Raw genomic sequence first — 17,356 nt, 5'->3', positions numbered from 1 at the left:
TAGTAAAATTCTAAAGACTAAAAAGGTTTCATGTCCTACAACTAATACCGGTATTAAAATTTAAATGATATTTTAGGGATAACACTTATTACATCCACAACGAAAGACACATTTATTACTTATTTTCCGATATAAATGATTCTTTTAATTTTCGGGAATAATACTAGGATTGTATGCAAATTATAGAAGCACTGAATACCAGCTTTATATTTCTTTTAATACAATGATGAGCAATGATTTTACACTGCAATGAGGACCATTATACAAAGTTGTCCTGAAATAGCTAAAATCTTTCCTTCCATCTGAGACGAATGCTTGAAAAAGTTGAAAGTAGAGAATTGTTAGGCACAGAGGGGTCTCGCCAAGAGCAACGTCCCACACTGATTAAAGTCTCACGTAGATATAAGAAGGTTTCCGAGACCCCAAGTTTTGTGCACCAAAGAGGCCACCAGTTCTTTATAAATGAATTATACAGCTATTTCACTTGTAGATTGTCTATAAGAGAGGACGTGTTCTTTGTATATGTACAAAAAAAAACAACAAGACATAAACTATAGCTCATTTATTTCATTTTTTGACGTGACAACGTCTTAAATTAGGTTGCGGCTCGGAGTCACTCATGAAAAAGTGTAACGCCCGGTAACGTTACGATGCCCGTCCAGTGGGTCCGCCGCACGGGATCCGCACGTGATAAAGCAGATAACTGTGGGTCCGCCGCACGGGATAAAGCAGATAACTATGTTTATTCGTGAAAATGTGGAGTGCTTAGATTCGTCATTTACAACAACTACAACAATAAAGGTAAATAATTGTACACTGATATTTCATTATCGTAAACTATGATTGATTGATTAATTGTTAGATTGACACAAAAGTTGAGAAACTGAGTTTATAGGTTATGTCATACTATTGACAAATGTTGATAGTGTTAAGTAAATTATTAGTTTAAATCACTCTGCAATCAATCGTAATTCAGTCGATTGAGAAGAAACAGCGCGTATTGCTAGTCAAACATTTAAAATAACAAATTATAACCTCTAACCTGTCATAACAGTGCGACCAAACAAACGAACTAAACCGACCAATCACCACGCGCGGAGTTAGAATTTAACTGTGTTTAGCAAGAATTTCAAATTCCAATTTTAGTAAATGTTTTATTCAACTTTACCATTTACTTAATTAATTTCAAATTATGTACAATGTTTTAGTAAACAAAATATATTTCTATAGTTAAAATTTGTGCAATTCTTATTTTCATTCAATTCCTTGTTCCTATTGTGCAATTTAATAATATTCATATCAATAAATATTCTACCGAGAAAAAGACGTTGTCACGTAAAATCTTCGCCCGTAAAACCGACTTTACAGGCAACCATAATTTTTTTTTAAAATTCTTTTGTATTTTTTATTAAACCTGTATTTGCATGACTTGATATAAAGTAAAACAATAATTGACGAAAATCAGATAATCTTCATAGCCTCGAGCAACAAAATCCTAATTGAAACAGTAAACCTCCCCAGTTTTCTTTCCCTGAACTCGTTAGCGTACAGTTTATTTGATCGGTGAATAATAAATTCAGCAATGTTCTGGGATATTCTATGTTTAGCTGGATCTGGATTTCAGTATCAAGTACCTTATCTGCAGGAAAGTCCCTGATAACACTGCACCTGATTATGAACAGCCATATAAACATTTTTAAATTTATTGATCTTGAGTGTATAATTAAAGTGGCAACATCAAATTGCTATTTAAATTGGCTTTGCTAGTCGATACGCTAATATTCGCCATGTTAGGCCTATATCAGAAATAGAGCTACGAAAATTATCTGCAAACTCGTGAGCAGTGCAGAGATTGAGACGTTGGATAGACCCGCTGAGTAGAGAATGAACAAAATGTGGACTAAGTATCTACCCTGAAGAACACCTCATTTATCTAAACGGCACCACAGGTGCTCGTGCCCAACCTGATCACTTACTTCACACATTATCCAATTTAGATCTCTCTCCAGAAATTCCTCTACCCTTAAATCACAAATAGTGCATTTCAGTCAGTTGCGTACTGTTCCTGAAGGAGTCAAAGACCTAAGTATAATCAAGCGTAAAATTGTCCTTTGTTTTTAGCTTCGATAAAACTAATACTACATTTTTAGGAGGTGTAGACAGAACCCAGCAGGGATCCCTTCTAACTGGTTTATACCTTCCAGTTGAACCTACCACTGGGCACAGCAAAAACCGATGTGTTACCTTAATCCGGGCAACCTTATGGATGTCCAGGAGAGGCACATCACTAACCGCAAATGTCGAGATTCTGGGGTTCAAGGGCAATTCGATAGGTCTAGTCTACTGTGGGAGATGACTGTTGGAGTTGGTGGGGTTTGTTCCCTAACTTCAGAGGTTCTTGCTAGCCTCAACAAGGGTATGCCACCCCCTGCATGCTTTGACTAGAGAGGCTGGTTCAGAGCTAGCCTGCTCTTCTTCCGGGGAGACATGACTTTGAGATGTAGTGCCCTAATTCTTCCTCATGGATCTCGATAGGAGGCGGCTCTTGCTCCCAACCTTTCCCATCCTGAATATCCTGTCACTCCGGAAGCAGCGCTAAGATTATTTTAGGGCTAAGTGCAACTTAAAAGCTTTTTATTCTGAGAGAACAAAAAAAGTGTTGGGAGCATTTTTAAAATATTTAAAATGTTTCTACATTTCCAACTCTCAGATCCAACAGACTAAAACGAGTGAAGCGGTGGTAACAGCGTATCCCTTATAAAAACAACGCGAATCCCGTCATTTAGCAGATTTACCACTAAATTATCTTTCCTCGGCATTGTTTCGTGTGGGCGTTATGAGTTAAAACAAACTCAGTTAACTCTCTATCCACAGCTTATTTTGTGTGGGCGGTCAAACCATGTTTGTGTTGCTGGCCTTCAAACAACACGCATTTCAATTACGGCGGTGTTGTCATTACATTCCTCTTTTGTTGAACAAAGTACTTATCGTAATCAAATGTTTTTAAGCTACTTGTTTTCCACTGAGGAGTGGTATCTAAATTGATTATATAGCCAGTTGATCATTTAACCACAGATCTACTTTTAAACTACAGGCTCAATTGATTGCATTCTGTGCTGCTTGTTTTTTGGTTTGTTTGTTTTTTTTTTGTTTTTTTTTTTTGAAAAAAGATAAATACTCTTTTGTTTTTCCAATTATTTGAGTAACAAACATTATAGGAATAGACGAAAGATCACTGTTAAAATGTATTTATATATTTGAATTTGTATTTTAAAGGCGTACAGAAATATTATTAAATAAACAATGTTATATTTTATTAAATACTGTAACGCGCTACGCTAAATGATGTTCTACTACACTTTTTGTTTATTTTACAATGCCACTTAAAGTAAAGATATTTTGAATTCAAAAGTATCTTACGTATGTAGATGTCTAAATTTTTTATAAAATACGATTTTTTAATCATTATAACAAATGGGCAAATTTCACTAAATCTGCCATAAAACACTAGGTCCAAAGAAATACAATTGTTCAAGAAGGCATCATTGTTGTACCTTCTTTATTAATAAGAACCGGTGGTATCAGATTAAAATGTGAATGATTACTAATTTTGCACGAGGAATTGAAAATGTATTTCTTAAGTAGTATCTTCAAAATAAGTTATTAACCAATTTTTTAACATATGTTTTCTTTAAAAAAAAACCGGTTTCAAATTATGATTTGTCAGAGATAGAATTTACACAATATTTGTTATTGACTTTATACATACAATCTGGTTGTACATAGCATGCTGCGGTTAGTACGACATTTTATATTCCATTTATTATCATTTGTATAAAAGTACATTAGATGTGGAATTTTTATACCCGATTAAATTTAAACGGAAAGGTCTAAATAAAATGTCCACAAAATAAATATTTAAAAAATACGTTTAATCCTTACAATGCTAAGGTCCGATATTATGTGCATTTAATTTTGGCTTTTCCCGCCTCGAATGTTTTGCATGACATTCAGAGGAATGTAATTAATTTAGTGTAAATTTTAATAGTAAATAATGGAAAATGTTTTCTCTTCGTCTACAACTGAATTTATTTTTATCATTAGTTTCTGTTCGTATAGTAAACATATCTCTTTTAGGGTTAATTGTAAGACAGGGCCTTATGGCCCTAAATTCGCCCTTTTGTATATATAATACAAATAAAGTCATTTGAATTTGAATTTGAATTTGAATCTCTTTAAAACTGTTTGATCATTTGCCATTTTGATCATAAAATCAAAATGTGCGTTTGCAAGGCTACCAGCTGCTCTCTAGTGGCCTAAATCTGATCAAAGATTGGTTATGGAAAGATTGGACTTAGACTGAAAACGACAACCACCAGTCCCGGTATTCTTCATGATCCCCCCACAGTAGACTAGCTAGACCTGTCGACTTGTCTTGCGCCCCAATATCTCAATATATCGACATTGCGATATATTGAGATCATCAACGATCAACAACGTTCTGTATCAACGATACTATTGGATCTCTTTGTGAAAGACGTTTTGTTTCATCTACAGATATAATCAACTTCAAAAACCTGTTTCAATTTTAAATTTGCACAACATAAAGGTTGTGTTACTTTCTCTAGTAATATGACATCAAAAGCATGGCATTGTTATAACTTCTCATTACCTACGCGTCATCGAACAGCTTTACGGAAGAAAATGTCTGCCACGCAAATCCTATATGGATGCAAGGTCTATCCTCTTTCAATTTAAATTCCCAGTAAGGTTACTTCTGGCTGGTTTATATAGTTCAGTTCAATTTACATTAAGTACAGCGATAACCGATGTGTCACTTAATTCTGGGCAACCCTAAGGATGTCCATAGCCGCAATGTCGATATATTGAGATATTGGGGCGCAAGACAAGTCGACAGGTCTAGTCTACTGTGGGGGGATGACTGTTAGATTTTGTCCCTAAGTTGTCCCTCGACTCCCTAAGTGTTAAAGACAATTGGTGGTGCAGAGCTGGCCTTCCCTTTTTCCAATGAGATAAGACTGACATCGCTGTGACCCCTACCTCCAACCTTACCCGTCCAGAATAACTTGTCACTCCAGAAGGAGCGCAAAGATCCTTTTAGGACTAAGTTTGATTTCTCAATTTCTCGTCCTAAGAGAACAAAAAAGGTCAAAGCCTATACCCGCATTTGTGTAGTCAAAGTTTTAATTATACACAAGATGATTTTTAAAATTACAATACAACGAAAACAGAGTGCTTAAGGACTCGATAAAGCTTTTTTAATATCCTGTAATTAACTTTCCGCCTGTCAGTCTACGCTGTTTCTCTTGGTAGAAAGGGTGTAGAGACTTGTAATATAGTGCGTAGATTCCACTTGATCCAAGGACAAATTCTATTGGTGTTTTAATCAAAAGGTTAAAATTAAAGGTCAATTTAAATTCTAACATTTTTACATTTGACTTATGGGTAACCATGATGGTTACGAGAAAATCGCGGAGTAAAATATAGTAAACATTTTTTTTATTAAGTCGACCATTTTGCCATGTGACATAAGTTACACGTTCTCTCAGGTCCTACAATAGTCAATTGTGTTGGTTTTTTAGTTTATCATTTTTATAAAGCTAATACTAACCTAAAAGGATTAAAGGATGTCTTAATTTACCAGGCGAAGTTACGGCTAAGAAGCCCTCTCTAACACTTAACCTGGGGACCAACCGTTTTAAGGTGACTTCCGAACCACCACCAATGGTCGGACAGGCGGGCTGCTTGCAAGGACAGGATCGCTCAGCGGTCACCCATCCAAGCAGCAGCCACGCTCGACGTTGTTTGATTCGGTTATCTTGCAGTAACCGCTGTAACCGCTACAGTACGCCATTGGCTAATTGAATTGCGAATTGTGTTAATATTTTTTTCAACAAGAAATTTCCTTTTTGATTATTTTGTATAAAAACACCTATGTTCTTATATAAAATGTTGTAAAAGAAATGTATGTAATGCATATTTGTCTCCAAAAAGTTGAGTATATAACAGTACATATCGAACTAAATAAACGAATGAACTGAATGCTGAATGTACGTAGGGACAGCTTGCTTATATTGATGAAACTCGAAGTTTAATTGGATTTATGTTGCAGATGATGCATTCGGGCGATGCCTCCAAGAAAATGTCGACGAAGAAGATCTATACAGGTAATAGAATGCCTTACCTATATATTTAAAATAATATTCATTTATAAAACTATGTTTTTCCTGTCGTTTCTGAGCTCTGTAAAGGTATCATTGTAACATTCGAAACAATTTGGAGAAGCTATGAAGATGAAGGTCATGTAATCCTTTAGTTTTTAAACCAAGGACACACTTAAAACGGTTCAATAACATAAGACTAGCAGCATCATATGTCTTTAGCGAAGCTGTATAATGAATAGGCTGATACTTAAAGTCAAATCATTAAAAAGCCATTTTAGATTTTAACTGCAATTTTTTATTGACTAAAACACTTAAAATTATCCTTTGTTATGTGTGTTCGAGTTCTTCTATTTTTATTTATCATAGTTCTTGATAGATAAATGGTTAACTGTTATCTAAATACATTTAATAATAGTTTATATCTATCATTTTTGTGTGTTCGGACATGGTTTAAGTTTCACGAACATTTTGTACTAAATTGTATTTTTATTACCTTAACGTACAAATTAATATCGCATTAAAACAAAACGCGCAAACACAAACACATAAACTAAACACTCACAATATGAATAGCTGTGACTTAGGGTCGCTAATAAGTTAATTATGTTATTAATAATTTATTAAATATTTGTAAATTTGTTATCACGTGTAATTTTCATTTTTCCTTCTATATATTTTTGTACTCAAACGCTTTTAAGTAATTTGTTGTATTCATTGTTCGAATAGTGTAGTTGAATATTTAAAAAATACATCACAACATTATGAAGGTATATTATATTGATTTACCTTTATGTATTTTTTAAATTTAATATTACATTCTGTTATATCGAGCTGTCAGATCTTAGATCGTAAAGACTCTGCTTGGGGAAAATATAATACAGAAGATTTCTAATTGAGGTAAAATTCTGAAAGAAGTATAATATAACTTATATAAGTATATTATTATTTGATTAAACAAGTACTAACTAAATAAAAAATTACAACATTATAAAGTTTAAAAAATAACAATATTTAAAATTTGATACAAAAGATAAATAGTAAATAGTCTTATTTTACGTACTTTATAAAACTTCACCAGTTTTTGTCACGTACAGCGTTGACTGATTGTAGACCTGAAAACTATTAATTGAAAATATAATTCGTTTTTATGCGGTTTCTTACTTATTTTAACTGCACTGATTGTTGTAATTATATTTATTTCTTCTTAAACTGAGAAAAAACAAGACATTTTTATATACAGCTACGTTTAAAAAATACGATGGAAGAACATTAGTGAATGTTTTTTTATTTTTCATTGTTACCTACATTTTCAATACTAAAGGAACATTACATGTGGGCTACTATTGGTATTTATTTATTTTCCATTGTGAATTAGTAATCAAAACCAATTATAAATGTTTGTTTAGTCATATTTAACAACCACAGTTTAGTTTTCTTACTTCTCCTAAATATAGAATACTGTAAATAGATCATTAATTTTGTTAAACTTCCCTAAATATACGTTGTTAAACCTCTCCTTCAGTTATTTACTCTTTGGTTATTATTCTCTTCTTACGATTATATGTATTAATAGTACTCTACATTCATTATAAAATTGTGTTAGTTATTTTAAATTGAGAAGAGTAAAATTACAGGCGTAGAGACAAAGTATGAAATCGAGTATTGTTTCTCAACCCCTAATAAATTAAAATTGAAATATATTTTATTGTAAGAGACAATATTTATTAATTGTAAAATATTAGAGAGATCGTTCACGATACTAACTCTAAACTACTAATACTATTGTTTCATTCGTACAAAATCCATATACAAAATTGCATTCTTTCTTTTACACTTAGCAAATCAAGTAACAGAGGAAGTTTTTTAGTATGGGGGAATCTTGTGCAAGTTTACGTAAGGTGTTTCTCGTATTAACTATACTACTAGAACGTTTATTTCCTAACGTGACCTCGTAATAAAATATTTAATACTTTAATCTGAGCCGTAATTTCCACTGCAATTGCAACGGTTGAACCAAATTTGCAGAGCCAAAATTAATAACACTATTTAAAACACTTACAGTACCTGTGATTCATTATGGTAACATTTGATTTAAACTTTAGTTTAAAAAACTTCTCAACAATTTCATTATACTCCCGAGTTTTGTAAAATTATAATACTTTTATAAATAATCAGTAATTATTGGCTTTCCTGTGACAGGCACGAACTTAGCCCAGATGAACTGCAGGAGCTGGAAAGAGAGATGGAAAGACTGCTGAACTTGGGCTACCGCTGGAGCCACAGTTACACCCAATGTCTTCTCCAGGCCATGTTGTACGCATACAAAATCAGGTGAGACATCTTCTCTCTTTCTGGACTAATAAAGAAAAGATGGCGTATTACAGTTTAAAATGTGAAATCTCATTGTTAGTAGTATGCTAGAAAGTGCTTTATGAGTACGATATAAAATAAAGTATTGAAAAGTTCGAAAAATTCAAATTTTGGTTTTGAGTAAAAATCATCCATTTAGTAACAATCACTCACACAATAAAGTTTGTCTAATAACAAATTTCAGTTCGTCTGCTTTTTATGGAAACAAAAACCTAACTAACCGATTTTCTCAAAATTGTACGTGTGGTTGTGAATAAAACCGATATTATTTTTTAAATGTTTAAATCATATTATGCCTTAGTAAAACTTACCTGGTCTAATAATCTATTTAAACATTAGATATTTTTAGCTATTCATAACCTATTAAATGCTTAATAATTTCACTTACAGCAAGTCTGTAAATACCCAATTAATAAATAAATTATAAATTCCTTAAATTAATATGACTTAATTTTAATTTTAGATAAAATGAAATTTAACCCGTGATATAGAATCAAATGAATGGTATATTTAGACTAATTACCGTAACAGTATAATTTATTAATAGTTTTAAAAAATTTATATATATATATATATATATATATATATATATATATTTATTTATTTATTAATTTATTTCACATACAAATCGTTAATTTTGGTATAAAGGCACAATTTTTAGAAACCGTTCAACAATTTTATAAAGTAGCGTTCACTTTTCGTATACTTTCGGATTGTTCAAGACACTCTAACCTACTTGTGCCTAAAAGGTTTCTTTTTTACTTTTGGTTTTCGGTAAAAATGCCAACGAAGTGACGGTTTCACAAGAATATATATATATATATATATATATATATATATATATATATATACCTGACGAAGAGGATAGATTCCAATCCCCGAAACATTGTTATACCTTTTATAACCTATAACGATGGCAAATGTCCGAAATCCTGTTATCCTTTCTAAAAGACAAACTTGATACTGAAGGCCACTTTTATATACATTCACATTAATTTGTTTGATAAAGACTGGAAATTAAAAATAGATTTATTTTAAAACTACATTATTAAATGTTTTGCTGAACTATTTCCGTTCACTAAACGCATTCTAAAATTTTCTATTTGCATGTAATAAAAAGCTTGCAACTTTTCTCAAAGGGAATCAAAGTTATCGACACCAGGTCAGTGGTTTATTAAGTTATTGCATAATAAAGCGACTCAGAGTGGTAAAAGTTGGTAAATTTAACTTTTAGACTGTCTTCCCAAACTCATTAAAGTTGCATTAAACTCTCTGTTATTCTCTACTCTGACTCACGTGAAGCATTGCACTTGTGTTACAGGATGTACGTAACTCCGTAACTCTCAGTCACAAGGGTTAACGCACTTCCATCCAACATTTAGAATTAATGACTGAAGGGCTGAGAAAAAATGAAACTACAAGAAATAACTCTTATTTAAAATTACAAAATATTGTATCGTTTGCTAAATATTTTTATACGGTTAATTAATAATAATATATACGGGAAAATACATAAAAAATATTTTATAATATAAGCAGGACTGTTAATGCATTAGTGAATTAAAAATTAAATTTCTCAAGAAAGGATCCATTAAGGTAGATAATTATACGAAAAGCCGGCCGTTTTTCTGCAATTCGACTACGATAACTGATTACAGAATGATAGAACAGTTGACAATTAATTTCTTCAGCCTTTCAATTGGGCGGAGACCAATCATAGGCTTCGGTTATGATATGATGTAGGTTAGGGAAGGGGCGGTAATTATAGATCTAAACTCACGGGTTTTGCGGTTGTCCAATCTTTGGCGTATTATTTGGCTGTATTTCAATTTTTAGTCAACAACCGCCCTGCGTGAGATTTAGCATAAGTAGAAATTTTATATTCGAATCACGATTTTCTTAGAGTAAATTATTGTCAATAAATTAGTTTTTCTTTCTATAGGGAATTTGTGTTACTTTAATACATTCGGATGACGAAGATTAGAAGCTTTACTAAATTATTAATGGAGATTGCAAGATATGACCAATTCAAGCAAGAGTTAGTTTTTAATTTGAATTATTGTTGAATATTTTTGCAATAGAAATTTAATACAAAACAGCGTAAAATAAATTAATACATCAGGATTTAAAGTAAATAATTGTGGAGGCAATATAGTATAATTACAGTTTTAACTATCAGGATTTAAAGTAAATAATTGTGGAGGCAATATAGTATAATTACAGTTTTAACTATCAGGATTTAAATAAATAATTGTGGAGGCAATATAGTATAATTACAGTTTTAACTATCAGGATTTAAATAAATAATTGTGGAGGCAATATAGTATAATTACAGTTTTAACTATCAGGATTTAAATTAAATAATTGTGGAGGCAATATAGTATAATTACAGTTTTATCTATCAGGATTTAAATAAATAATTGTGGAGGCAATATAGTATAATTACAGTTTTAACTATCAGGATTTAAATAAATAATTGTGGAGGCAATATAGTATAATTACAGTTTTAACTATCAGGATTTAAATAAATAATTGTGGAGGCAATATAGTATAATTACAGTTTTAACTTTGAAACTGTGCCAACTGAAACAGAAAGTTTAATACAAGGACGGAGAAGTTTTCAATGGTTTTCAATTACACTTTATTTAGTTAAGCTTACAAGAAAGAATGAGTTGATTTATTTTTAATTATATTTAGAGAGACTTTCTTTAATTTGAGTTTTATAACAAAGTTTAGTTTTATTTAGATTTTTAATTTTGTATCAAGACGTATTAAATTTTAATTTGTTTCATTAGGAAATCCTTCTTGGGAAAGATTTTGGAAGACGTGGTCGTGTAACCAATAAATTGATTATTAAAGCTAAAGATTTCGAATATGGAATCAAGACTACTTTGTTTAATGCTAATTTTGATTTTAAAGTTTAATAAACTATGAATTTATAATAAATTGTTAAAATAATTTGAAAAAGTGTTCTCCTGTGTATCACCAATAGTCAACATTAAATATTTTTGTGTTTACTTAAATACTTTAGAAACATTAGTGTAGATAAACTAATCAAAGGATTTTGTACAAAGATTTTTTGTTGTTGTATTTTTGGTTTATTATAGTAAATTAAACTTTATAAGTATAATCGGGATCTTAAAATTTGTAGTTAATAATTAAACATTTCTGGTTATAAGTTTGGCGAGATAATAAAACAAGTAACTTGGCATACACCAATTTGATAATCTCCCGTTACAAATGGCTTTGAAGAACAAAAGTGAACCCATATACGAACACGTCTTCTGCAAAAGTATGGAAACATTGTGGAGAATTGACTTAAACGTTGAGTCTACTTTCCAAACTAAATGCATTTATCATAAATTCAACTATAGCACGAAATGTTTTTGAAAAGGCAAAATGCATCTAAGTTGATCCAAAAATTAAAAAGTATCCTAACATATAGTTGTTGATACATTCCTAAGTGGGCACCATATTATAAGGCTGCGCGTTTTAGCGTACATTATTACACTGCTCTTATGAGTAATCGTGATGGCAATAATAATATCGCAGAATAAATAAAGTTGTAAATACACTGAGTACAATCGTGTGAATTTGTTACGCGTAATGTAATTTTGGTAATATAATTTTAACACATGTAGCTTAACTATCCGTAAGATATCTCGAGAAACATTTCATCTGAAGGCTTTAAAATTAGCTTGAAACTACATAAACAAGAATGAGTTGTATGATGGAGCATGGATATCCGTGGGAATTGGCGGAGCGTCATTGAAGCTTATCACTCGGTAGGCTGGCACAATTTTCCTCTGTGTGGCGCTGCAGGGGGATGTAGAAATTTCTTTTCTGTGTGATTGTCTGTCTGTATGTGGCCATCCCAAGAGTGAAATCACCTGTAGGCCTCTGTCTGTATGTGGCCATCCCAAGAGTGAAATCACCTGTAATTTTGCACACACCCTCAGCGAAACGTTATGTAGCACAATGTCACTAGTCAGAAAATGGCCAGTCTAGCAAAGAATCGTTTAAATTTATCAAATTGAAGGACAACAAATCATTTGAAATGGTTGTGAGAAATTTTATTTCGTCTTTATAATAGATAAACCATTACTGAGTGGTCCACTTGTCTAATGTTTCAATAAGTAAAACCCAAACATGTTGTTTTATTTGCAATAATTTTTAATAATGTTTCATGTTGATGAATCAATGTACTACAGTTTGATAAACAGCTGAACACTGCTGATGACATGATGACACCTCGGTCCCACTATGGCCGTCAAACATCCAATCACTCTCTTGGCAGAGTATCATCGACCCTTCTCCTCATATGTCACAAACATTCACAGATTGTTTCATCCATACCATTTAATATGAAAGCATTCTAAACAAAACTTCAAAATCAGAAGAAAACGTTATAGAGGTTTTAACGTTAAAGACAAAGAATTTTAGTTTTAAAGCGTTATTTAGAATCATTATATTATAACCCAATGTGTACCTTACTATGGTAATTTTAATAGCTGGGTCAAAAACTGTCTATGCTTTGTTTGCTCTTACTAGAACAATGTAGGCGAGTGTGCAACACCATGTGTTGATGTAGGCGAGTGTGCAACACCATGTGTTGATGTAGGCGAGTGTGCAACACCATGTGTTGATGTAGGCGAGTGTGCAACACCATGTGTTGATGTAGGCGAGTGTGCAACACCATGTGTTGATGTAGGCGAGTGTGCAACACCATGTGTTGATGTAGGCGAGTGTGCAACACCATGTGTTGCGTAACAAGCTTCATTGAGATTGCATGCAATCCTGCTATCCCTCTGCTTCTTATTAAGCTGCAAGTTTTACGTATTAAAAATGGCATATTATTGTACTCAATTTATTCCCAAATTTATCGATTCTGATATTGTCTCGTTGCCATTATGGTTGCCCGTAAGACCAATGTAAACATTGTTGGAGCGCTCAGCCACATCCCGTGGACTACCATCGAACTGGGTGTTGCATATACAGAAATGAAGCTTCCTGCAAATGCGCGCAGACAGACAGGCAGAAACACAGCTTTCCAGCCTATCGAGGGGTAGGCTTCAGTAACGCTCAGCCAATTATAGTTTATATGTTAGTCATTTAAACTTATAATTATAACGTCTGTCAATCTTTATCAAGTTTGATTACATATCTGAAAGAATATTATAATTTGACAGAATATCCCTTAATAATAAAGACTACTAGGATATTGTGTAGTTACCAAATATACCTAAATTTACCATCAGAAAAATAATATTCTTTTATTTGTAACCACAGTACTAAAAATATTTCGATTTCTTGTCGACAACTAATTGTGCGTATTATTGTGTTATATCAGTTAGTAAATGTATGCGATTTATAACGTTTATACATCTATTTAAATGTGTGGTTAAATAGATAATTTTATAATAGTTCTGATAATAAACGACAAAATAATGAACAAATATACTCAACTATTTCCTAAACAAGACATCCTTCTAAAATTTATAATTATACCAGTTCAATATACCACTGTGGCAGACTTACTTATTATATTAGATACATTACTAATGTAATTGTAAATGCTCTGATAAATACTAATCACTAATACTTTGTTACAGAATGGTGTATGATCCAGAAGTCTGTAATAATTTAAAGGATCAGGATCTAGCTTCGGCTCTAAAGGCCTTTGAAAGTGACGAGGTAAGAATTGACTACAGTTTTTGGCTTGTTGTGAATAAATTATATAATGCTTGTTATGTTTTACTTATGTATGTGTTCTTTAGGAAATCTTTATATGTTCCTTTATGGTGAATTTTACGTCAATGCCATCACTACGTAAAGTTGTGTTTGTTTTGATTAAGGACTTGTAGTTTGTAACTTTCTCTTGTTCTGAGGTTTATCACTAAACGGCAATGCGACCATAAAGAGTGCAACTTAATTTTGTAAACGAACTTTTTATTGCTGTAACAGAATTACAGATAAAAGTGGTTTGATACAACACGTGAAAATGGATGCAACTGAACTTTTATTGCTGGAACTCAGTTACAGATTAAAGTGGTTTGATACAACACGTGAAAATGGGTGCAACTGAGCTTTTATTGCTGGATCTCAGTTACAGATTAAAGTGGTTTGATACAACACGTGAAAATGGGTGCAACTGAGCTTTTATTGCTGGATCTCAGTTACAGATTAAAGTGGTTTGATACAACACGTGAAAATGGGTGCAACTGAGCTTTTATTGCTGGATCTCAGTTACAGATTAAAGTGGTTTGATACAACACGTGAAAATGGGTGCAACTGAACTTTTATTGCTGGAACTCAGTTACAGATTAAAGTGGTTTGATACAACACGTGAAAATGGGTGCAACTGAACTTTTATGGCTGGAACTCAGTTACAGATTAAAGTGGTTTGATACAACACATAAAAAAGGGTGCAACTGAGCTTTTATTACTGGAACTCAGTTACAGATAAAAGTGATTTGATACAACACGTGAAAATGGGTGCTATTGAACTTTTATTGCTGGAACTCGGTTGCAGATAAAAGTGATTTGATACAACACATGAAAATGGGTACAACTGAACTTTTATTGCTGGAACTCAGTTACAGATAAAAGTTGTTTGATACAACACGTGAAAATGGTTGCAACTGAAATTCATTGCTGGAACTCGGTTACAGATAAAAGTGATTTGATACAACACGTGAATATGGGCGCAACTGAGCTTTTATTGCTGGAACTGAGTTACAGATTAAAGTGGTTTGATACAACACGTAAAATGGGTGCAACTGAGCTTTTATTGCTGGAACTCAGTTACGGATTAAAGTGGTTTGATACAACACGTAAAAATGGGTGCAACTGACCTTTTAATGCTGGAACTGAGTTACAAATTAAAGTGGTTTGATACAACACGTGAATATGGGCGCAACTGACCTTTTAATGCTGGAACTGAGTTACAGATTAACGTGGTTTGATGTAACACGTGAAAATTGCACATGTGTATGTTGACATCAGCTGGAACAGGTGCAGCGCCGAGTGTAAACATTCACTGCACACAATACACAGATGTGCACAATCAGCGTTCTGCGCATTCCCTAAAACCTTCTCGCCTTGGGCCATCAATCTTGCTGCAGAGACAGTCTGTCTGTCATTTACAGCTCTTTGTCCACAAACCGGTCTGAGGTTTGTCTGTGACGAATGAACGATAGCCGCATTGGGGTTGATTAGAATGGCGAAGATTACTTTCCTGTTGATGAAATACAATAATGATTTTACGCCAAGACTTGGGTTTATAGCGAATTGGCTTCTACATTCTGGTATTAGGTTCACCCCTGGAATATTTGTGTATGGAACAATGTTAAGTACAGTACATTCTTGACTACCCACAGGATTAACCGGCATGTGTACTGAAAATGAGCGAATGTCACAAAATTGCCAATGGAAGATTTAATTCGATTTATATAATTTGTCTACAACTTTTACAATATTTCAAAATAATATAAGCATGCATTTGTATAAAATTACGCTTGAGTAGACTAACGCTACTTTATGTACACTATAACATAGTACTTACATGACTTTTTGTAAAGTTTTTACAAAATAATAATTATAACCACTACTATTTTCCGTGATAAAAAACTTCCTCTTTTATGTGTAACTAAAGTTTCATGAACAGCGTTTTGTCTTAAGGCGATGCATCGTATTGCGTTTAAACTTGATCTTTATCTTCCTCCGTCTCGGCCTCCACTAAAATCCTATACTGCAATGACCCTGACCTTGTCGACTCATCGTAGCAGGTGTGCTTTATAACACTAATCTCATCGCACTGCGCCACGCCAGTCTTATCTGTTATCTCAAGCATCAAATGCACAGTAGATTATTACGCATTATTGTAGCTTTCAATTATTAAGAGTCCAACAGAATTATCTTGAAATCTTATCGTTATGCGTCCCTCTGTGTGATAACTCTTGATAAAAGGCCCTACAGACCTGAAACTTGGTATATTGGTTTCTCTTGATACAAGATAGACACTAATTCGTTTTGGAGTCAAAAGTTCAAAGGTCAGTCTGTCTGTCTGTCCGTCAGTGCTCTAAATCACTTCGTTACGTTTTATGGGATACTTTGATACTCCTTTGAATTGGCTGTAAAAATGACAATTTCGAGACATTTTTTAATTATTAAAATATGTATTCTTTTTATGTAAATCTTTTACTTGGAGCATTACGGATAATCCCCTAAGTGGATAATCGAGAGGAATGTTTGTATTCGCGTTTTCAACTCCGTGTCTCCTCATTAGCTCTAAATTTCGTTAGTTTCCTTTTCAAGGATATTTAACACTTTGCTATTTTTAATCACAAGTAATGATTGTAGTTCCTTCGAATGTTACCTCCTTCATATAAAATCCTTCATAGCTCCTGTTTGTACATAGTGACGGTTCGTATTTCGAATCCGAGTATAAATCTCCCATAAGTGCACAAACAAATCTTAGGTTATGTTCCATGTGATTTCAAAGTACCTTTTAAGCGATAGTTCACTATTAAGGGAGTACAGGTTCTGTAACGCCATTGATTCATGTGTACGAGTAAAGGGTATTAGAACCAAAATAATACCCAAAACAGTAAAACCTGTTTATTTTTGTATAAATATGACCTTTTCATCATCATCTAAATCTACAAAAATAACAAATTATATCGTGACACCTGCTTCCAGCAAATAAAATAGATGTGACTACTAAAATTAATGTATACTCCTGTTCAGCTTCAATTGAAAATTATATGCACGTAAAGGAAGTTCCTTGTTCGATGAAGAAG

General features: G+C 32.8%; 1 protein-coding gene across 1 annotated transcript in view; it reads left to right on the top strand.

Annotated features, from left to right (window-relative positions):
* The window catches only part of LOC124366432 (receptor-type tyrosine-protein phosphatase N2), a 317,729-nt gene that overhangs the window by 133,131 nt on the left and 167,242 nt on the right, over positions 1–17,356 (top strand). Inside the window, exons 4-6 of the mRNA XM_046822981.1 lie at positions 6,134–6,188; positions 8,385–8,516; positions 14,168–14,249. Coding sequence (XP_046678937.1) covers positions 6,134–6,188; positions 8,385–8,516; positions 14,168–14,249 — 269 coding nt within the window. The remainder of the gene's footprint in view (positions 1–6,133; positions 6,189–8,384; positions 8,517–14,167; positions 14,250–17,356) is intronic.

The sequence above is a fragment of the Homalodisca vitripennis genome, chromosome 7, assembly GCF_021130785.1.
Source record: "Homalodisca vitripennis isolate AUS2020 chromosome 7, UT_GWSS_2.1, whole genome shotgun sequence".
Classification (NCBI taxonomy): Eukaryota; Metazoa; Arthropoda; class Insecta; order Hemiptera; family Cicadellidae; genus Homalodisca; species Homalodisca vitripennis.
This window is presented reverse-complemented; position numbering and strand designations above follow the sequence as displayed.